Raw genomic sequence first — 22,655 nt, forward strand, 5'->3', positions numbered from 1 at the left:
AGGGGTTGCTGAAGAAAAATAAATAAGGGGATGGAGGAGCACAGAGTCCGGATACCTGAGGAGAGGAAGCTGTGACTCGCCCCTCCCAGGCCAAAAGAGAAACTAGTTTAACAAGATTTAGCCCTAAGGAATTACAGCTACAGAGGAGTGGGGGAGGGAGAACTTTGGGGTTCTTTGAAGAACAATTGAGGCTGGAGGCAGGGCAGACCTGCCAAGGGAGTTACCGTGTGGGCCGGCTGGGATTATAGGCTAGCTATCCCGCTTTAGATCCTCAGCTCCCAGAGACTTGCACGAGGTTGAACAGAATACTAACTGGGTCCGCCCAGATGCCTTCACTCTGCCTTGACCCTAGGGCTCACCGTGAGGAGACTCCTCCGGTAGGCGGCCAGGGCAGGAAGTCACTTCGCCACCGAGTGCCCAGGCTGCCCGGTGCTGCCCGCCCGCCCCAACTCGGCCATGAAAGCCAGCCGCAACCCTGAGGGTGTGGGGACAGGTGACCAAGCCGCAGCGGCCACCGACTTGCAGGCCTCTTTCTTAGGTCTCGATCTAGAGTTAGCTGGGCAGTGAGGGCAAACAGCATGCCAGTTTGACCTCCCCACCTTCTAAGGGTTAGTTGGGGTCTTCCACACGCCTCCAGCAATATTGGTGCACTCAAGTACGTTGCTGGAGTTTGCCGGCCCCGTGTCACCAAGTCTCCTTGGTACCTGGGTCAGGTCAGAGCATGAATAGTCTTCCTTTACTTCTGTATCAGCCCCCTCTTTCGGGTGCAATTGGGCCTTGCGCCCCTTTCCCCTCGCATGTCCTAGATGTACAGTTCTGGGATGAGAGAAATTGTGTGTCGGGACCTCTCCCGCTCCCAGCTGATTTACACGCACCAGGCGCTTAAGGGTGATATGGGTGGCAATAAGAATCCAAGGCTTTATTTTATCAACTATCTCAGCTTCTAGTCCCCTCTTCCTTTCCCTCGCCCACGAAATGGTGCACTCTTCCTTTAAGACTAAAATGGTGGCGTGCTACGAACAGGACTCCACTTCCGGTAGGGAGGGGGCGGGACCCCAGTCCGCGCACGCCGGAAGTGGTTTGCGTTTTCAAGATGGCGACTCCCTATGTAACTGACGAGACCGGCGGTGAGTGCGGGAGTCGCGGACTCGCTTCTCCCTGGGCTCTCGGGGTAGGGGTTCGTACTTGCAAAGGGGTCTGTGCCCCGCCCATCCCGGGGCCCCTCCTTTGCCCCGCCCCCCGGACCGCCTTCCCCATTCATTCTCTCCTCCGGGGTGTCACCTGCGCCCCCTTCTGGTCTCGTATTTGGGGGGTCTCTGCTTCCGGTCACCCAAACCCTGGGTCTTTCAATGCTCCCTGCTTCAGGACCCTCACGGGCCCTCAGTTTTTCTGCAGCGACTGGAGCTCCTATATCTCTGTTTGGTTCTCCAGCCTTATGGACTCCTACACTCTTACTTCCGTCCAATTCCAGCCCCCTGCCTCCCCCCCCTCATGTCTTAGTTATACCTGTTTCCTGTCCTACCCATCCCTGTTTTCATTCTTTTTCTCGAAGCTATATCTACTGAAGACCAATCCATTGCTACCTAGTTCCTTTCCCACTCTCCCTCTCATCTTGATTTGTTGGGTCACTGAGGTCTAGATGTGTGAAGGGAGGAGGAACTTAATATAACTTTCAACTTGAGTTTTTTCCTTGATGGAGCCACCTATCTCTACCTCCCCCGGTGATGATGATAGGGATTGCAGAATCTAAGGTGAGAGAAGGCAAACAGGAAGGTGTCTAGTGACTTCTCCCAAGGTCTTTGGTTGACAGAACCTACTATTCCTTCTGGCTTGAGAAGAATTTTAGCCCGATTATTTGAGATGCCAAATAATGTCTGCTGTGTACGTGATAAATTGAAAAATAAAGGCTTTCTTCATAGTTTTGTCTTATCCTAGTAATCTTGTCTTTAGAAAAATGTGCATGGTAGTAATATCGACCCAGTGAAGGTGAAATAGGGTAATATATACGAAAGTAGTTTGTAAAATGCTATGTAAGTGCGAGGTGATTATGTTTTTGTAGCCTGTATGGTATATGTGAGTCTTCTGTGTAGGTGACACCGAGCATATGCAGTGGTATGCACAGTGTGTTTTAAAATGTGCCATTCATGCCGCTTGTTCTGCTGCTTTATATGTTTCTTATATCTCAGCCCTCTATCTTATGGTACCTAATGACAACCCAGGTCTCTCCTCTTCAAAGTGATACACCATCTTTGTTTGTGCTGACTGTTCAGTCTTTCTTTAATGTGTTCAACTTCTAATGTATGTTCTGAAAATACTACTTATCATCCAGTCCTTTTTTTTTCCCCTTAATCCTGACTTAATAAAAATCCAGATATCACATCTCCCTTACCCTGCCATAAAGAGACATTTTCTGTTCCCTTTGCCTGTGTGGGAAAGAGGGAGGAATAAACTGTTCTTTTCCACTCCTATACAGCTTTCTGATAATTGGCCTACCATTGTCACTGCAATCTTTGTAGAAGGTATTGCCATGCAATTATAGTAGTTTCTTTAAAACTTCAGTGCCATTATTTACTGTCCATAAGGACCCAGACCCATCAAACCATATTGTTTTCTCTGTGCTGTTTCTTGCTATTATTCTCAGTGTCTTTAGCACTTTTCAAATTCTCTGATCTCCTGGTTCTCAGCATGAGACCATTGACTTACCTTTCTGTTTTCAAACCAGATATATGTTAGAATCACTACAACCTGGACCTCATCAGTGACACTTATAAGATCAGGCAAGGTGGGCAGTGACCAAAGGACGAAGATTTAAAAAGGCCTCTGAATGAGGCCTTATTTGAGATATCACTCCTGGGCGGAACTCGATCACACCAACAGAGTGTCATTAAATTTCCAGGTGTCATTAAATTTCCCATGACCATCTCTCTAATCTTTTCTACTCTCTGTGCCCCTCCCTTTTAATTTTTCCTTTTATGGCAGATAAGCTCACTATGTTTCATTGAAAAATCAAGGAGAAGGGTCTGAGGAGAAACCGCGTGGGAGCTTGACTGGACTGGAATTTTATGGGGCTTAGGCAGGAAGGGAAGGGCTTGGGACAGGAAAATGTGTTTTAGAGTCCCTTGTCCCGCTGGAGTTGGTGGAAAGCTGGCTGAACTCCAGGATTGTCCAAGGGGTCCTGCTGATTGACAGGTGGTAGTCAGGAGATCCTGCTAATTGGCAGGTGTTTCCGTGGGGGCCTGGTTGATGTTTCTTTCCCACACAGGCTGCTTTGTTCTAAGTCACTGCCACCAACCTGACAATACTACCAGTACCTTCCCTTCAGGTACCCTCCAAGTACTTACTTTAGCCTCCTTACCAGTTACCACCTTCTTCTTTTTTTCTTCTTTTTTGTGATACTGGGATTAAACCCAAGGTTTTATGCATGCTAGGCAAGCAGTCATCCACTAAGCTACATCTCCAGCCTTTTTATTTTATTTTAGGACAGGGTCTCACTAAGTTGCTCAGGTTGGCCTTGAACTTGTGATCCTCCTTTCTCAGCTTCCTATGTAACTGGGATTACAGGCTTATACCACTATACCCAGCTCCTTTACTTTTTTTTAAACTGTATTTATTTATTTTTTAGATGTTAATGGACTTTAATTTTATTCATTTAGTTATACACAGTGCTGAAAATCAAACCCAGTGCCTCACACATCCTAGGCAAGCCTTCTACCATTGAGTCATAACCCCAGCCCTCCTTCCCCTTTTTGACTACCTCAGATCTACAGAGGCAGCTATTTGTCTTTTTTAGGTGCTCTGATTCTTTTTTTGTGGGAATGTGCAGTGTTGAAGATCAAACCCAAGACCTTGAGCATGCTAGGCAAGAGCTATACTATTAGAGCTTCATTCCCATTTTTCTGGTTCTCGATCCTTCCCATTTTGTTGAGTCTACCAGTACCTTATGATTACCTTTGCTGCTGCTTAGTTAGACCTGTATGGCCAACCAATTTGATACTATCTTTTTCATTTTCTTAGTAATTTTGATCTTCTATACTAAGGCAAGGGCTTCTGTTATATTGAATCATACCTATCAACTAGTTTCTTGGCTTCTGTTTCTAGACTGTTGCATGTTGCTAGAGAAAAAGCATAGAAACTAGCAGATTCCATATAATGTTAACTTCTGTCAGATCACAGCTTCTCTACAATACTTTTTTCCAGGTGTCATTAAATTTCCCATGACCATCTCTCTAATCTTTTCTACTCTCTGTGCCCCACCCTTTTAATTTTTCCTTTTATGGCAGATAAGCTCACTATGTTTCATTGAAAAATCAAGGCATGTCATTTCTGTTTCTTTCCTATTCACAGGCAGATTTATTGAATATCAGGTCTAAACCTATTTCCATTTCCTCACTGCTTAGTTTGTTCCTTAACTACAGTTATTATTCTTAGCATCACCCTGTCTCCTGAGTTGCCTATGCCTTTTTATGGTAGCAAGGGCTAGACCCAGGGATACTCTTAACACTGAGCTACATCCCTAGCCCTTTTCATTTTACTTATATATTTTAAATTTCTAAATATTTATTTATTTATTTTGTTATTGAGGATTGAACCCAGGGGTGCTCAACCACTGAGCCATGTCCCCAGCCCTTTTTATTTTTTATTTTGAGACAGGATCTCACTAAGTTGCCAGGACCAGCTTTCAACTTGGGATCCTCCTGCTTCAGCCTTCTGAACTGGTGGGATTACAGGCATGCATCACCACACCTGGCTTCTCTTCATTTTATTTTATTTTTGGTAATGGGGATTGAACTCAGGTACTCGACCACTGAGCCACATCCCGAGCCCTATTTTGTATTTTATTTAGAGACAGGGTCTCACTGAGTTGCTTCATGCCTCAGTGTTGCTGAGGCTGGCTTTGATCTAGTGATTCTCTTGTCGCAGCCTCCCGAGCTGCTAGGATTACAGGATTGGGCCACTACTCCTGGCTTTTCCACTGGAGACAGGACCTTGCGGAATTGCTTAGGCTGGCCTTGCACTTATTATCTTCCTGCTTCAGTTTTGAGAGTCACTGAGATTATAGGTGTGTACTAGTCACAATGCTCCCTGTCCATTGGAATTCATCTGACATTTTTCTCATGATTAGATGGGGTTATGTATTTTGGGGATAAGACCATAGAGGCAGAGTGATAATGATGTAGGATCACAGTGATTTTTTAAATATTGATATTGACCATGGTCATCAGGTAAGGTAGTGGTTGTAAGGCTTCTCTACTGTAGAGTTTCTCTCTACCCTCCTCCTTTCCATTATATTCTTTGGAGGGAAGTCACTTATGCAGCCCAAACATCAAGAGTAGGATATTAGGTTTTTTTCCTTAAGGACAGAGATCATTTGGAATTATTCTGCACAAGAGATTTCTCTCCTTTATGTTTATTTTTTCAAACATTTATTTATATCAATATTGACATTGATTTTTTATTTTATAATTAGGTTTTTTAATCCAATACTATTTTTATTTTACTGCTTGACTGTTCCAGCCTTTATTTATTGATGCGGGGGATTGAGTCCAAGGCCTTGTGTGTGCTAGGCAAGCACTTTACTGCTGAGCTACATCCCTAACCCTCAACCTTTTAGACATTGGGAACTCTTATTTTTTTAGCTGGCCCTTTTCCTCTTTGATATACAAAGTAAGCTCTCCTTTTGAAGATGTTCCAGGCTCATCATGTATATATTTCCTGCTTCAATTCTAGAATCAGCCATTTCTCCAAGGAATTTTTGTTCATTTTTTTTGGGGGGGGGGTACTGGGGATTGAACTCAGAGAGACTCAACCACTGAGCTACATCCCCAGCCCTATTTTGTATTTTATTTAGAGACAGGGTCTCTCTCACTGAGTTGTTTAGCACCTTGCTTTTGCTGAGGCTGGCTTTGAACTCGCTATCCTCCTGCCTCAGTCTCCTGAGCCACTGGGATTACAGGCATGCCCTTTGTTCATTTTACTGAAGAATGATGTTAGAAAGTAGAAACCAAGATTGGAGCACTAGGTCTTTTCATTGCCCTTGTATTTTGAATCATCTTTTCCTTTTTTTTTTTTTTAGTAGTACTAGAGATAGAGATTGAACCCCGGGTGTTCTACCACTGAGCTGTGCTCCAGCCCTTTTTATTTATTGTTATTATTATTTTGGTACTGGAGATTGAACTCAGGGGCACTTGAACACTGAGCCACATCCCCAGCCCTATTTTGTATTTTATTTAGAAACAGAGTCTCACTGAGTTGCTTAGCACCTTGCTTTTGCTGAGGCTGGCTTTGAACTCTTTATTTGTTTCAAGATACTTTATTTACCCTTTTTTAGAGAGAGAGAGAATTTTAATATTTTTTTTTAGTTTTTGGCGGACACAACATCTTTGTTTTTATGTAGTGCTGAGGATCGAACCTGGGCCGCACACATACCAGGCGAGCGTGCTACCACTTGAGCCACATCCCCAGCGGGCTTTGAACTCTTGATCCTCCTGTCTCAGCCTCCCAAATTGCTAGGATTACATGCATGAGTCACCAGACTTGGCTTTTTACTTTTCTCATACCATCTACCACCTCCTCCCTTTTACATCAGTTGTCAAAATATGATTTTTTTTCTCTTTTTGCTTTATTGGGGATTAAACCCAATTGGGGATTGAACACCAGGAAATAATTCCTGGTGTTAAAAAGGGGATTGAGGAGACTGGGGATGTTAGCTTAGTGGGAGATATGGAGATAGCATGCGCAAGGCCCTCAGTTCAATCCCCAGCACTTCAAATAATACTAATAATGATTTTTATTAATCAAAGATAGAAGGAAATTTTCTTTGCTTGATGAAGGTTTTATCTCACAAGGTTAAAGTTTTATCTCACTCTACTACTGAGCTACAGCCCTAGCCCTTTTTTATTTTGAGACAGGCTCTCACAAAGTTTTCCAGGCTGGCCTGAACTTGTGATCCTTCTACCTCAGCCTCCTAAGTTGCAGGGATTACAGGTATGTGCCACTATGCTCAGCTTTAAATATTCTTTCTTTTTTTGGTATTAGGGATTACACCCAGAAGTGTTCTACCACTGGGTTATTTCCCTAGTCCTTTGTATTTTTTATTTTGAGACAGGGTCTTGCTAAATTGCCCAGACAGGCCTCGAATTTGTGATCCTCCTACCTTAGGCTCCTGTGTAACTGAAATTACAAATATGCATTACTGGATCCCTAAGCTGTTTAGCAATTAAATTGAACCACAGGAGGAGGTTTTAGGAACCCCAACTGGTGGCCAGTAGGTCAGAAGACTCAAAAGCCTAAACATGCAACTGGATCTGAAGTGAGGAATAATCTGATGAGACTGAGCCCTCAAACTGTGCTACCTTCAGGTACAGAGTGTCTGAATTAAATTGAATTAGAGGAAGTCCAGATGGTATCTGCTGCAGAACTGGTTGCTTGCTTGTTGGTAGGAAGAAATCCCCACACATTTGGAGATCACAGAAGTGATCTATGTTTTGAGCATAGAGTAGAAGAAACAGTTTATTTTTCTCTATATAACTACAGAGGTGCTTATTCCCTTTCTTTCATTCCATCCTATCCCACATAACCCCTGAAACACTCCCAGGATTTCCAGGAACACAGTTGGAAAAATATTGAGATAAACAATGTAGACGCTACAACTGCAAAAAGATCCTAATGTAAGGAAAGTGACACGGTAGAAACCAAACTGTTGTCTGGTAAAAAGCACCATCATGTAAATATGTGATGGAAATAATTCCTGGCTTTAAAAAGGGGATTGAGGAGACTGGGGATGTAGCTTAGTGGGAAATAGCTTACCTAGCATGCGCAAGGCCCTCAGTTCAATCCCTAGCACTTCAACTAATACTAATAATGATTTTTATTAATCAAAGATAGAAGGAAATTTTCTTTGCTTGATGAAGGTTTTTGTCTCACAAAGTTAGCATTATACTTAATAGGAAAATATTAGATATATTCTCTTTAAGATAAAAAGGTGGGCTGGAGCACAGCTCAGCAATAGAGCACTTGCCTAGCATGTTTGAGGCCCTGGGTTCAATCCCCAGCACTGCAAAAAAAGGTCACATACAGAGAAAGAAGTTATGGATGCCCTGAATTTGGGACCTCCTGCCTCAGTCTCTCAAATCAAGGGATTATAGGCATGTGCCTGGCTAATTTTTTTTTTCTAGTTCTTATTTATTTATTTACTTTTTTCCAGTTTTTGGGTTTGAACCTGGAGCACTCTACCATTTCCCAGCCCCTTTATTTTTTTTTTTTTTCTTTTAATATTTATTTAGTTGTAGATGAACAAACAGTATCTTTATTTGTTTTTATGAGGCAAGCACTTTACCACTGAGCTACTGCCTCAGCCCCTATTTTTTATTTTGAGATAGGGACTCATAAAGTTGCCAAGGCTGGCCTTGAATTTGCTGCCCTTCTGCCTCGGCCTCCTGAGTAGCTAGAATTATATGCATATGCCATGACACCCAGCTTGTTGAAATATTCTTTTATTTCTAGTGGCATTACACTTATTCCTTCTTCAATACTTAGCTCTATGGCCTTGGGAATTCTTCTCATTAATGAAATATTGTGAGAATTAAAATTTAATTAAAGTGGGCTGGGGGGCTGGGGATGTGGCTCAAGCGGTAGCATGCTTGCCTGGCATGCATGTGGCCCGGGTTCGATCCTCAGCACCACATACAAACAAAGATGTTGTGTCCGCCGAAAACTAAAAAAAAAATAAATAAATATTAAAAAAAAATAAATAAAGTGGGCTGGGGTTGTGGCTCAGTGGCAGAGTGCTTGCCTCGCACATGTGAGACATTGGTTCAAGCCTCAGCACCAAATAAAAATAAATAAAACAAAAATAGATATTAAAAATATTTTTAAAAGTTTAAATAAAGCAATGTACATATCTGACATATGTGTCCAAAGCACTCTTTTGTAATTATTACTATTATGTAATGGTTGGTGTATGGATTAGCAGAGATTATATACCAAGTGTCAAGCATAATAGTTGAGCTATTCTAAGTGCCTGCTAAAATTTTAGTTTCTATTATTCTACAAATATTGCTGTGACCTTTTAAATAACTTGTCTAATCTCTAGTCTCTTTCTATTCCATCTCATCTGACATACTATAAGGTTACTGCTTTTTTTTTTTTTTTTTTTGATACCAGAGATTGAATCCAGGGGCCACATCCACAGTTCTTTTTTATATTTTATTAGAAACAGGGGCTTGCTCAGTTGCTCTGGGGCTCAGTAAGTGCTAAGGCTTCGTTTGAACTTGTGATCCTCCTGTTTCAGTCTCCTAAATCACTGGGATTACAGGCATGCATCCCCATGCCTAGCTCTATATGTTTTTAATATCTTGCCTTTCACTTAACCTTATGACATTAATTCTCTCTCTCTTTTTTTTTAATGGTGGAAACTGAAGCCAGAGTTGCTTTACCACTGAGCCACACCTTTAGCCCTTACCTTTCTTCTGCCATTGGATTTTTAGATTATTTCCAGAACTTTTGTTTGTCTGCTATGGGGGTGGGGTTGTTTCTAGCAAAAACTAGCAAATCTTTTAGGCAGATTCTAAAAGAGCTGTAACACTCTAAAAAAAATTTTTTTATAAGAACTTCGTGAATATTTTTGCACATAAATTTTTGCCTATATTTAGGGTTATTGTTTTGTTTTGTGATGTGGTTTGGGAATTGAACCTAGGGCTTAGTGCATGCTTGGCAAGCATTCTACAACTGAGCTGTACTCCCAGCCCCTCATTTAGGGTTATTATCTTAGGATAGATTGCCCAGAAGGATACATTTTGATTTATTTTTTTTAATTGTGAAAATTAATTCATATTTATTTATTTTACACATTTAACATATCCTTTTAATATCCTTAGTACTTTTTTTTTTTTGGTACTGGGGATTTAACCCAAGGGCTCTTTATTATTGAACTACATCTCCAGCTCTTTTGGAGGTTATGGTACATGCCTGTAATTCCAGCAACTCAGAAGGCTAAGGTAGAAGGATTGCAAGTTTAAAGCCAGTTTCAGCAACTTGGTGAGGCCCTAAGGATTTGGTGAGACCCTGACTCAGTATAAAACACTAGAAAAATGCTCTAGGGATATGGCTTGGTGGTTTAGCGACACTGAGTTCAATCTTCAGTACCAAAAAATAAAAATATATAAATACATACATTAATTAAAAGGGCTGAGAAGGTAGCAGTGGTAGAGCAGCCCTGATTCAATCCCTAGTACCAGTGTAAAAGAAAGACTGTAGCCTTGGGAGCCCTTACTCTGAGTTCAATTTTTGATGCAGTTTACTAATTAACTTTGGGCAGGTTATTATATTAAACTGGAATAATACTTTGGAGTTGTGAAAATGAAATAAGATAATATTTATAAATATTGAATAAAGTATTTGGCAAGTACTCAATAAAAGATTGCTAATGTTATTATTTGGGAGTTAACTTTTGGGAGTTAACTTTCAAATTGATACATGGACTCTTCATGCTACCTGCTTACGTTAAGACATGACTCTCTAGTATGAGCACAGACTAGTTTTCATTCTAGTATTTGTCACATATTGTATGTTTGCCTGTACCCTCTGGTGAAACTGGGCTTTATAGGAAAGTAGAACATCAGTGTGATAGTAAGTTTTGGCATCAGACCTGAGTTCAGAATGTAACTACAGCTAGCTACATGCTACCTTTATAAGATCTTGGACTAGTCTTTCTTATTAATACTAGAGATTGATCACAGGACCTTAGGCATTCTAAGCAAGCACTTTACCACTGAGCTATATCCTTAGCACGCCTACATCTTTTGAAACAGGGTCTCCTAGGGCTGGGAATGTAGCTCAGTTGATAGAGTGCTTGCCTCACATGCACAAGGCCCTGGGTTCAATCCCCAGCACCCCGCCCCCCCCCAAAAAAAAAAGGAAGAAAAGAAACAGGGTCTCTTAAATTGCATAAGATGGCCTTAAATTTGTGATCCTCCTGCCTCACAGTCCCAAATAGCTGGGATTATAGGTGTGTACTACAACATACTACTCAATCTCTGTAAGACTATTTCCTCAACTTGTAAATAATATTTACCCACTGTCTAAACTCAACAAGATAAAGTATATGAAGTTCCTGGTGTAATATAGCTACTCATTAATAAATGCTTATTTGTAATCATTCATAACATACTGTGAGTTTTCTACTGCTATGATTTTGCTTCTTGTTGTTCCTATTTGTTTCTCTTCTTTTCTGCCTGTAAAATATTGGCTGCTTATTTGTTGTTTTTATTATTACTATTACCTAATCTTTAATGTCAATTTCTTAAGGTTTTCCTAGTTTCCTGCTACCTTCCCTCATCAAATGGAGTATGGTTATTTATTCCTTATCTGCATCTGTTAGGTTACTTTTGTTGTTTATATGTTTGTCTTATTTTTTGCTTGCCCAGCTCCCCTTACTTAGAATGTACATTTTTTGAAACTAAGCACCATTTTGCTTGCTCATATTGTTAATCCTAATGGCACTTAGTACAGTACATTTCTCATAGGAAGCTTTCAATAAATGTTTGTCCTTTTTCTTTTTTTTTTTTTTTTTGGTATCAGGGATTAATCCTATGGTGCCATAAACTGAGCACTTTTTATTTTTATTTAGTTATTTTGAGACAGGATCTCACTAAGTTGCTTAGGGCTTTGCTAAATTGCTGAGGCTGGCTTTGAACTCAGAATCCTCCTGCCTCAGCCTCCTGAGTCCCTGGGATTACAACTGTGAGCCACTGCGCCTATTTATCATATTTAATTAATTTGTAGTCTAGCTTCTGACCACCATGCTTTTCCAAAGCTCTATTCTTGGAGATAACCAGGGATTTCCAAATTGCCAGAAACAGTTGACTTTTACTCAGTTCTCCTTGTCCTAGATCTCACTGCAGTATTTAATAGTGTTAATCACTTACTCCCTTAAAATGGTACTTTTAACACTGTTAATCAACTACTGTTACATAAAACTCTTTTGGTCTCCATGGCATTATTCTGTCCTTTTCTATGAATCACTTCATGATTTTAGTACCTTTACTTCCTTGAGAGAAATAATCATGATCATTTTCCAGGGTCATTCCTCCAACTCTGATCTCTTTTTTGGAAACCACCTCTAGCTAGGTCTTATCATTGGCCGGAGATCATCCTCAGGCTCATCAACACATCTTTACCAGTCACTTTCTCTAGTCCCTTGGAGTTCTCCCAAGCCTTGCAATGTTGTCTCTGTACTGTCTTCCTGCAACCCCTCAAACAAGGCCCTTTTTGGATTAAGAGTTTTTATTACTAATAGGTTTAAGGAAAACAGGTTGAAAATTATAAAACAGTAGATGTGGGAAATGACAAAGTTTAAAAAACAGAGTAGCAGTCCCTAATCTGTACTTTCTGATTCTCTCAAAAATGTTATCTGAAAGTCCTGATATTCTGCCCTTGGTTTTTATTTCTAGGGGTGGGAATCGCCAAACCTCTCCCTTCTTTTTGACTTCACCCTTGGATACCATCAAGGCCAGAGGATGGAACCAAGATAACATAAAATAGGTGCTCCTATGTGATAATGAGCTATTTGTATCTCAGAGGGCTTCCACACAGGATGGCCATTCAAGAAGCTCTGCCCTGCTTTCCTCACAATCTATCTTTACTTCTCTTAATTCTTTAGCTATGCAATAGTGCCCCTTTGTCAGAAGTTTTGTTTTCTATGGTTTCAGTTAACTGTGATCAATTCAAGTGCAAAAATACAGTATAGTACAATAAGATATTTTGAGAGAGTAATAGAGACCACGTTTAAATAACTTATTATGGTATATTGTTATAGTTATATTTTATTAGTTATTGTTAATTTCTTACTGTGCCTAATTTATAAATTAAGCTTTGGCATAAATATGTATAATTAGGATAAAACAGTATACAGGGTGAGTATCCCTTATCCAAAATGCTTGGGACCAGAAGTGTTTTGGATTTTGGATGTTTTTAGATTTTGGAATATTTGCATATACATAGTGAAATATCTTGGGATAGAATCCAATTCTAAACACAGCATTTATTTATGTTTCAGATATACCCTACATACACAGCCTGAAGGAAATTTAATATAATATTTTAAGCGTAACTGCATTTTGACTGTGATCTATCACATGTGATCGGGTGTGGAATTTTCTGCTTGTGGCATCATGTCAGCAATCAAAAAGTTTCAGATTTAGAGCATTTCAGAGTTTGGATTTTTGGATTAGGGATGCTCAACCTGTGTATAGGGTTTGGTATTATCTGCAGTTTCAAGCATCCAGTGTGGATCTTGAAATATATCCGCCTCTGATAAAAGGGGCCTGCTATAAACTCTATGCATTTGACTTCAATATTTCTAGTATTCAATATTACTACTATTATCCCTTTCTCCCTGATTCCATGTAAAACATTGATTGTCTAGAAGTGAATTAGTTATTTTCACAAAGTTTTCCTTTCTGGACTTTGTATATGTCAGTGGTTTTTATTCTTCCCACTTTCCACATTCAAGAGTGATATTGTAATTAGTTTGTGTCCTCATTTATTATCTTCCTCACAGGAATGTATGCTATAAGCAGGCAAGAATCTTGCTTGCTTTATTCATTATTGTATCTCTAGCTTCTGTTACAGTGCCTGGCACAACAGTAAGTGCTCAATAAACATTTAAAATCCATGTGTGAATAAGTGTTATTACCATATGCCCTATTTACCCCAAAATATGGGGTGAAAAACAAGATAATATATATGAAAGGCATCAAATTAAATTCATTGTAACACTATTTTTATTATTTCCTCTCCAATTCAAATCTTAGCAGTCTTTGCATCTTGTTCATTTATCCTTCATAATGGATTTTTCTTTTCATTTTCCTTTTAATGCCACAAAGACTATCCCAGTTAGGTTTTCTTTTGTTACAGCTATTGTTTTCATTTTCTCCACTTTAAGTTTATTGTATAGTCACCCCTTCACATTCATGAGTTCTGCATCTACAGATTCAACCAACCTCAGATTGAAAATATTCATGGCTGGGTGTGGCATATACTTGTAATCCAAGCTACTAGGGATGCTGAGACAGGAGGATTGCTTGAGCCCAGGAATTTGGGATCAGCATGGGCAACAGAGCAAGATCCATCTCTTAAAAAAAAAAAAAAGTTTTTTTTTTTTTTTTTTTTTTGTGTGTGTGTGTGTCTCTACTGAACACGTCACTACTCTTGATTTTCTTGTAATTATTCCCTGAACAATGTAGTTTACAAGAATTTATATATCATTACATTGTATTAGGTATTATAAATAATCCAGAGATAATTCGAGTATATGGGAGGATTTGAAAAGGTTATATGCAAACATTATGCCATTTTGTATAAGAGACTTAAGCACCTGAGGATTTGGTGTCCTGAGGTGTCCTGGAAACATTCCCCCACAGATGCTGAGGGATGACTACACTATATTTTCAAATTCTGTTTTTTTTTTTGGTACTGGGGATTGAGCCCAGAAGAATTTTACCATTCAGCCATATCCACAGACTTTTTAATTTTTTATTTTGAGATAGGGTCTGTCTATGTTGCTTAGGGTCTTAGTAAGTTGCCGAGGCTGGTCTTGAGTTTGCAATTCTCCTGCCTCAGCCTCCCGAGTCACTGGGATTAAAGGTGGGCTGGGATTACAGCACTGTGCCCAACTCAGGTTAGACTTAAAAGCATAGCTTTAAGCAGATCACCTGTACTCCATTATAGGTCTTTGGTGTTCTCCTGCAATCTAAGGCTTAAATCCCAAATGCAGTAGAGATTGGAGATCTTTCATATACTCACTAGTTTATTCTAGTTTCTTTTCTCATTATATATACCTTTTTGTCCAAAATTTGGGGCTGGGGATGTGGCTCAAGCGGTAGCGCGCTCGCCTGGCATGTGTGCGGCCCGGGTTTGATTCTTAGCACCACGTACAAACAAAAATGTTGTGTCCGCCGAAAAAAATTAAAAATAAATATTAAAAAAATTCTCTCTCTCTCTCTCTTTAAAAAAATATGCTGGATTCTTGCTATTTCATGATATACTTAAACTTTCACATTTATTAATTCAACCAATATTTACTGTCTTCCATGAGCCAAGCTCTTCGCTACAAAGTTAAAAGACAAAGTCCTTGCATTCAAACAAGCAAACAATTACATTAAACATTAGATCATGATAAAGGCTGAAATAGGTGTTATGTGTGCATGAAGGGCAGCTTCTAATTTGGCTTGTGTTGGGAAGCTCAGGGAAGGCTGCAGTGGAGTGAATTCACTTAAAGACCAGTAAGAATTAGCTAACATAAGAAATAAGGAAAAGGGAAATAAAGCAAAAAGACATAGAGAGTAGAGGCACAGTTCTGGGTGAGATTTGTGACTATTTCTGTGGCTAGAGTAGAAAGCGAGTGGCTGCCTGTGTGTTAGGAGGCTGGAGACTAGCAGGAGCTAGGTCAAGAGGACCTTCTGTATGTGACTCCATGTAAGTACCCAGAGGGAAATAGGAATCCAGGAAGAATTTTAAGTAAAGGTTCAAATATTTTTTGCCCCTTTGCTCTTGTTCCTTTACCTTTCTCTTTTTTTCTCAACTCTGCTTTCACCTTTACTTGTCTAAATCCTGCTCATTTTCCAAGGATCACAATAGGTGCTGTGTCTCTAATCTTTATGAATTATTTGGTCAAGATAATTTTGCTGTCCTTAGTGTACCATAATTCTCTAAGCCACCTAAAATTACATATTTAAGAAATCCACAATATGTCAGCAACATTAAAGGGAATATTTTAAAAGAAAAAAAAAAATTTCTTTTGTCCTGGATATTGACTCCAGGGGCACTTTAGCACTGAGCTATATCCCTGGTCCTTTAAAATTTTTTTATTTTGAGACAGGATCTCGCGCATGTGTGTGTGTGTGTGTGTGTGTGTGTGTGTGTGTTGCTGAGGATTGAACCCAGGGCCCTGTGCATGCAAGGCAAGCACTCTACCCACTGGACCATAGCCCCAGCCAAGACAGGGTCTCTTTACATTGCTGAGACTGGCCCAAATTTGCAATCCTCCTACCTCATCCTTCCATTTTGTGGGATTATAGATGTGCTCCACCATGCTCAGCAAAATGAAGTATTTATAATTTTATTACCCTAACATAACATTTTCATTATTGCATATCCTTTTCTAAATTTACAAATATTCATAACATTTAATTGTTGAAATCATGGGTGGCCAGGCTCCGAGGTGCATGCCTGTAATCCCAGTGGCTCTGGAGGACCACAAGTTAAAAGCTAGCTTCAGTGATTCAGCAAGGCCCTAAGCAACCTTGTCTCTAAATAAAATATAAAAAAAGGACTGGGGATGTGGTTCAGTGGTTAAGTGCCCATGGGTTCAACCCCTGGTACAAAAAAAAAAAAAAAAAAAAAAAAATCATGGTATATGTATAATTTTCTTATATTTTCTATTAGATCACATCATAAGATTTTTTGAAAAATTTTATCATTGTGTGTGGGGGGTGGGTAGGTATCTGAATTTGATGCCAGGGGTGCTTTACCAGTGAGCTACATTCCCAGCTCTTTCTTTTATTTTTAATTTTTTTTTTTTTTTTTTTTTTTACTTTTTGAGACAGGTCTTGCTAAATTGCTGAGGTTGGCCTTGAATTTGTGATCCTCCTGCCCCAGCTTCCTTGAGTACCTGGGATTATAGGTGTGTGCCATGGTGCCTGGCTTCTGTCATCATTTAAACATATATACTATGTATATTTAGCCATTCTTATAAAATTGGATGTAAATTTTGGTTTTAATTTTTATTCATAGATAATGCCATAAGTTTTACGTAATTATATTTTCCTCTTTCTTTGTATTTTTTCCTCTTGGAACTATTCCTTTATGTTAATTCTTAACAGTAGGATTACTAGAAATGTATTGAGTTATTTTTGATTTCTAACTTGCTTACCTCTCCTCTAGTCAGTGAATCACCAAGTATGGTTGATCCTTTGATAATGCATTAGCATCAGTGTCTTCTTTGAGTTCTTTTTTAGCCAATTCTGCCTCTTCATGCCAAGATTACTACAGTCTTAGGAGGCTGAGGCAGGAGGATTGCAGATTTAAGTCCAGCCTGAGTAATTTAGAGAGACCCGGTCTCAAAAAATACTAAGGGCTGCGTCTATAGCTCAGGGGTAGAGTGCCCCGAGGTCAATCCCCAGTAACCAGGGTGGGGATGGGGGAGGAGAAAAAGATTATTGCAGTCTTTTTTCTAACTGGTTTCCTTAGACTCCAGTGTTTTTCTTTTCCAATTTACCTTCTCATCATGCCGGATTAACTGGTCTAAAACACTGTTTTGAATAAAGGATTTATTCATATCCAAGGCTTTACAAAAATGCTTTGGATAAAGGATTCATTCATTTGACAAGTGTTTAGTGAATGCATGCCATGTGCCACATATTAAACTCCTTAACTGGCATTCAAGATCTGAACATTGGCCTTTCACTATACCAGTCCTTTCTTTGGCTCAGCCAGATTCCTCTACTTGCCATCTCCTGAAAATGCCATCTGTATTCTCACATCTGAGTTTTTGTTTTAGAATGGACTTCTGTTTCCAATCCATTCTGTCTGCTTTCTCATTTCCTATAGTTTGACCCTTTCTTCAGAGCCCACACTAGTCTTAGTCCTTTCATGAAGCTTTTCAGGTTTTTTTTTTTATTCTTTTGTTTTTATTCTTGTGTCTAACTATCACTCCTGGCCAAAAAATATCCTCCATATTTCTTTTACTCATCTGATAAAGTCCAAATTCCTTGACCTTGTTTCTAAGACCTAAGATCTGGCCCCATTTCCCTTTTTCTTGCTACTGGGGATTGAATCCAGAGTGCTTAACCAACTGAATCATGTCCTCAGCCCTTTTTAATTTTTATTTTGAGCCAGGGTCTCACTAAGTTGCTTAGCTAGCTAAATTGCTGAGGCTAGTCTTGAACTTGTAATCTTCCTGTGTCAACTTCCTGAGTTGCCTGGATTACAGGCATGTGTCTGATCTGGTCTGGCCTGGCCCGATTTTTCATTCCCAGCCTGACTACTGCTTTTTTCTTTTTTGGGGGTAATTGGGGTTGAACCCAGGGATGTTTTACCACTGAGCACTAAATTACATTCCCCAATCCTTTTTTTTTTTTTTTTTTCTTATTTTGAGATAGGGTCTAAATTGCTTAGGGCCTCCCTAATTACTGAAGCTGACCTTGAATTTGGAATCCTCCTGCCTCAACCTCCCAAGTCCCTGAGATTACAGGTGTATACCACTACATTTAGCTGATATTTGCATTTTGAAAAAAAAATCAATTAATGGAAAAATACATAATCCTCATAGGAGGTCCTAGATTTGATTTTTCTGCCGTAATCCCAGCAGCTTGGGAGGTGGAGGCAGTGAGTTCACCAGCTCAGCAATTTATCGAGGTGCTAAGAAACTCAGTGAGACCCTGTCTCTAATTTAAAGAATACAGAATAGGGTTAGGGATGTGACTCAGTGATCGAGTGCCCCTGAGTTCAATCCCTGGTACCCCCCACCAAAAAAGTACTACAGTTTTTTTTTTTTTTTAACGAGTAATTATATATATAATTTTAAAAAATGGTTTTGCCATTTCTCTTTTTCCAGGTTATCCCTATTAAAGTAAACAACATTAAAGGCTTGGTATGTGTCCTTCCACACTTTTCTCTTTGTCCTCATACACAGACAATATAGAATTTCTGTTTTGGTGCTGGGAATCAAACCCAGGGCTACATCCATGCTAAGAAGCGCTCTACTACTAAGCTACACCTCCCGCCCTTTTTTTAGACAGGGTCTTGCTGTGTTGCCCAGGTTATTCTCAGACGCCTGGGCTCAAGCAATCTTCTTGCTTCAGCCTCCTGAATATTGGGATTACAGGCATGACCTATGTTCATAGACCTTTAAGTCCTGCCTCATGCTTCACCAAAAATGGGACCCATACTTTCTACCAGAGGTTCTGAAAGTGTTCTCCATGACTCTTGGAGATGGGGGTGGTGCAGGGGCCTTAAAAACCCTTTTAGGAATTCTGTAAGCAAAAACATTTTCACAGCTGGGTGTGGTGGTGCTTGCCTATAATCCCAGCAGCTGAGGAGGCTGAAGCAGGTGTTTCCCAAATTCAAGGCCAGCCTCAGCCATTTAGCAGCCCCTGTCTTACAAAATAAACAAAACAAAAACCTGTCAGATATATTTGACAGTCATTCTTTTGAAAATGAAGGAAGGAAGCAAGCCTGTCATTTCAGACGAGATCGTGAGATCGGGCATGTTCAGGGTGGTATGGCCGTAGACAAGCCTGTCATTTCAAGGAAAACAACTGACAATATTTATTATCAATGATAAAGTTCAAACCCTCCAAAATTAGAAAATTAGAAGTTTGGGAAACTTTAGCCACTGTGAAATTTACAACTTCCTAGTGCTTACAGACTTTTCTGAGGAAATTAGTGCATTTTTTTGAATTGTAACATAAATAAATACATAACATTGTAAAATAAGACTATAAAGAGAGCTGGGCATAGTGATGCCAGCCTGTAATCCCAGCTCCTCAAGAGGTAGAGGTAGGACCATTGCAAGTTTGAGGCCAGCCTAGGCAATTTATCAAGACCGTATCTCAAAAAATAAAAAAATGGCTGGAGATGTAGGTCAGTAGTATAATGCCTCTGGGTTCAATGCCCAGTACCAAGGGTTGGGGATGTAGCTAGCTCAGTGGTGGAATACTTGCTAGCTTGTATGAGGCGCTGGGTAAAGGGTTCCTAAAGTAAAAAGGTTTGAGGACCTCTACACATTATCCTATAACTCACTTTTTCACTTAGTGTACCATACACACTATTCAATGGTAGTACATTTATATTTAACATCCCCCCCTTTTTTTGTACTGCTGAGGGGATGCTATAGCACCTGGCAGCTATATCTAACATTCTTTTTAACAACAGTATGGTGTTCTGTTGTGTGGATGAACCAAAGCCATTTAATCATTCATCTGTTGATCACCACTTAAGTTACTTTCAGCTTTTTGCTAATTCAATAATTATCAACAAGTATCCTTTATGTATACTCTTGTGTACTTGGTGCTTTTCTTTGATGTCCTCTTACAATTGTTTTGTGTTTCTTTCTCTCTTTTTTTTTTTTAAGCTGAAGATTGAAACCAGGGATGCTTTACCACTGAGCCACATTCCCAGCAGCCCTTTTCATTTTTTTAAATTTTGAGACAGGGTCTTGCTAAATTGCAGAGTCTGACCTTGAACTTGTGATCTTTTTGCCTCAGCCTCCAGAGTTGCTGAGATTATAGGCATGTGCTACTGCACTCAGTTTTTGATGGAGTCTCACTATGTTGCCCAAACTGGTGAATAATTGGGTCTATGCCTATCCTCTCTTGCCAACTAAATTATAAAAACAAAAGCTCCTTGAGGGCAAGGGTGGTATGTTGTATAGTGCATAGTTACTCAGTAAATAATGATGACAGGGATTGGGGTTGATAGAAGAAAATATAACTTAGCAGTTTGCATTTGGTAGACAAGATAGGTGCTAAGGGAAATGCACATTTACGCATTCTTTCATCTTAGAAAATAAGAAAGAATAACTCTCCACCTTAATCTCTCTCATTTCAGGCAAGTACATCGCCTCAACACAGCGACCTGACGGGACCTGGCGCAAGCAGCGGAGGGTGAAAGAAGGCTATGTGCCCCAGGAGGAGGTCCCAGTGTGCGTGGTTAGGCTTGAGAAGGGCTAGTTAATGGGGTCCTTCCAGAAGTATAAATTATGTGTGCCCATAAATTCAGGGATGACTCTCCAGTACCCCAAGGAAATGGAAGGAAGGGCACTGAAGAAAGGAGAGCAAGGTGCTGGGTGGGGTTCTCAGATGACTGAGGGTTACATGTGACTAGTCTTGATTCTATGACCTCTGATAATCAGAACCTCCAAATGCCAGTCACAATTTCAGATCCTTGGCACCCTCCAACAGCCTCTCCTGCAGAGCTAGGCAAAGTGGGGGAGGCACCTAAAGAGAGGAGGGAATTGGGAATGTTATGAGAATGAAGTGATTTGGAAGATTAAGAATCAAAAAGTCAGTGATTCTTAGAAATTTGTTGACTTCTTTTGTTTTCTGCAGGTATGAAAATAAATACGTGAAGTTTTTCAAGAGTAAACCAGAGCTGCCTCCAGGGCTGAGCCCTGAGGCCACCACTCCTGTTACCCCATCTAGACCTGAAGGTGGTGAACCAGGCCTCTCCAAGACAGCCAAACGCAACCTGAAGCGAAAGGAGAAGAGGCGGCAACAGCAAGAGAAAGGAGAGGCAGAGGCCTTGAGCCGGACTCTTGACAAGGTGTCCCTGGGAGAGACAGCCCAACTCCCCAGTGCTCCACAAGGCTCCCACTCAGCCTCAACAGCTGCTTCTGACCCACCTGATTCAGCTGCCACCACTGAGAAAGCCAAGAAGATAAAGAACCTAAAGAAAAAGCTTCGGCAGGTGGAAGAGCTGCAACAGCGGATCCAGGCTGGAGAAGTCAGTCAGCCCAGCAAAGAGCAGCTGGAGAAGCTAGCAAGGAGGAGGGCGCTGGAGGAGGAGCTAGAGGACTTGGAGTTAGGCCTGTGAGGCCTTTGGGAATAGGGAATGGACTGCAGAACAAACCGTGGGGCTCTCTGGGGTCCAGGGAAGTGTGGGCAGCAGCGGTCAGGAGGGGAACCCCTCATACTGACTCACTTCCACCTCTCGCTGCCCAACTCTGCCCTCCAGAGCCTAGCCTCTCCCTCATTCCTTCCCTTTTCTTCCAACTCCTAATTTTGGGACTTTCTCCCTCTCATTCCCAGTGTTCAAAATCTCAGTGTCTACCCCAGGTACCTTTGCTGCTGATTTGGGTGTCTTGTTTAAAAGAAAATCAGGTGGGTGGGACTCTCTTGGAGAACTGAGGTGGAAGGTAGAGGGAGTACGCCCAAATCTTGGAGTCTTGGTTCCTGTTCACAGTGTTTGAGTTATTTCCCTGTCTATCCTAATATCTCTCTCTTCCCCCACCCCACTTTGTCTGTTTCTCTCTCTCTCTGTTTTTCTTTTTTTAAAGAACAAGAATAAACTCAAGTAGACATGTCTGGCTTTGTCTCTTTCTTTCTTTTTTTGTGGTGCTGGGGATTGAACCCAGGCCTTGTGCATAGAAGGCAAGTACTCTACTAACTGAGCTGTATCCCCAGCCCTAGGCTTTATCTCTTTGTTTTATCCCATAAATTTGGCCCAGAAATACACATGTTGGGAGTAATATTTCTTTTAATTTTAAAAAATTATGAGTGTATTACCAAATTAGCAACACTGATTTCTGTATATGTCTACTCAGATATCAGTAAATAGAAATTAGTCTTAGAATCTAATGAAACTTGGAACAGATTTTTTGTTGTTGTTATTTTTAGATATACATCAGAGTGTGTATGTGTGTTTATTTATTTATTTTGTTTATTTATTATTTATTTTGTTTATTTATTTTTATGTGGTGTTGAGGATCGAACCCAGGGCTCCGCGCATGCTAGGTGAGCGCTCTACCACTGAGCTACAATCCCAGCCCAGTAGAGTATATTTTGACATTATACACACATGGAATGTAACATTCTAATTAGGATCACATTCTCGTGGTTGTACATGATGTGGAGATTAATTGTGGTATATTCATATAT

The 22,655-nt window shown here is 40.3% G+C and overlaps 1 protein-coding gene and 1 non-coding gene across 2 annotated transcripts; one reads left to right on the forward strand and one right to left on the reverse strand.

Annotated features, from left to right (window-relative positions):
* Positions 1-997: 997 nt before the first annotated feature.
* On the forward strand, positions 998-22,082 carry Pym1 (PYM homolog 1, exon junction complex associated factor). Its single transcript, XM_027927083.2, has 3 exons — positions 998-1,127; positions 20,608-20,701; positions 21,108-22,082. The coding sequence occupies exons 1-3, from the start codon at positions 1,094-1,096 to the stop codon at positions 21,589-21,591; spliced, it is 612 nt and encodes a 203-aa protein (XP_027782884.1). The 5' UTR covers positions 998-1,093; the 3' UTR covers positions 21,592-22,082.
* Positions 9,522-9,585, reverse strand: LOC139705281 (U7 small nuclear RNA). Its single transcript, XR_011707200.1, has one exon. It is a non-coding gene; the product is annotated as a U7 small nuclear RNA (small nuclear RNA).
* Positions 22,083-22,655: the final 573 nt, after the last annotated feature.

This window comes from Marmota flaviventris, chromosome 3 (assembly GCF_047511675.1).
Source record: "Marmota flaviventris isolate mMarFla1 chromosome 3, mMarFla1.hap1, whole genome shotgun sequence".
In the NCBI taxonomy this organism is placed as follows: Eukaryota; Metazoa; Chordata; class Mammalia; order Rodentia; family Sciuridae; genus Marmota; species Marmota flaviventris.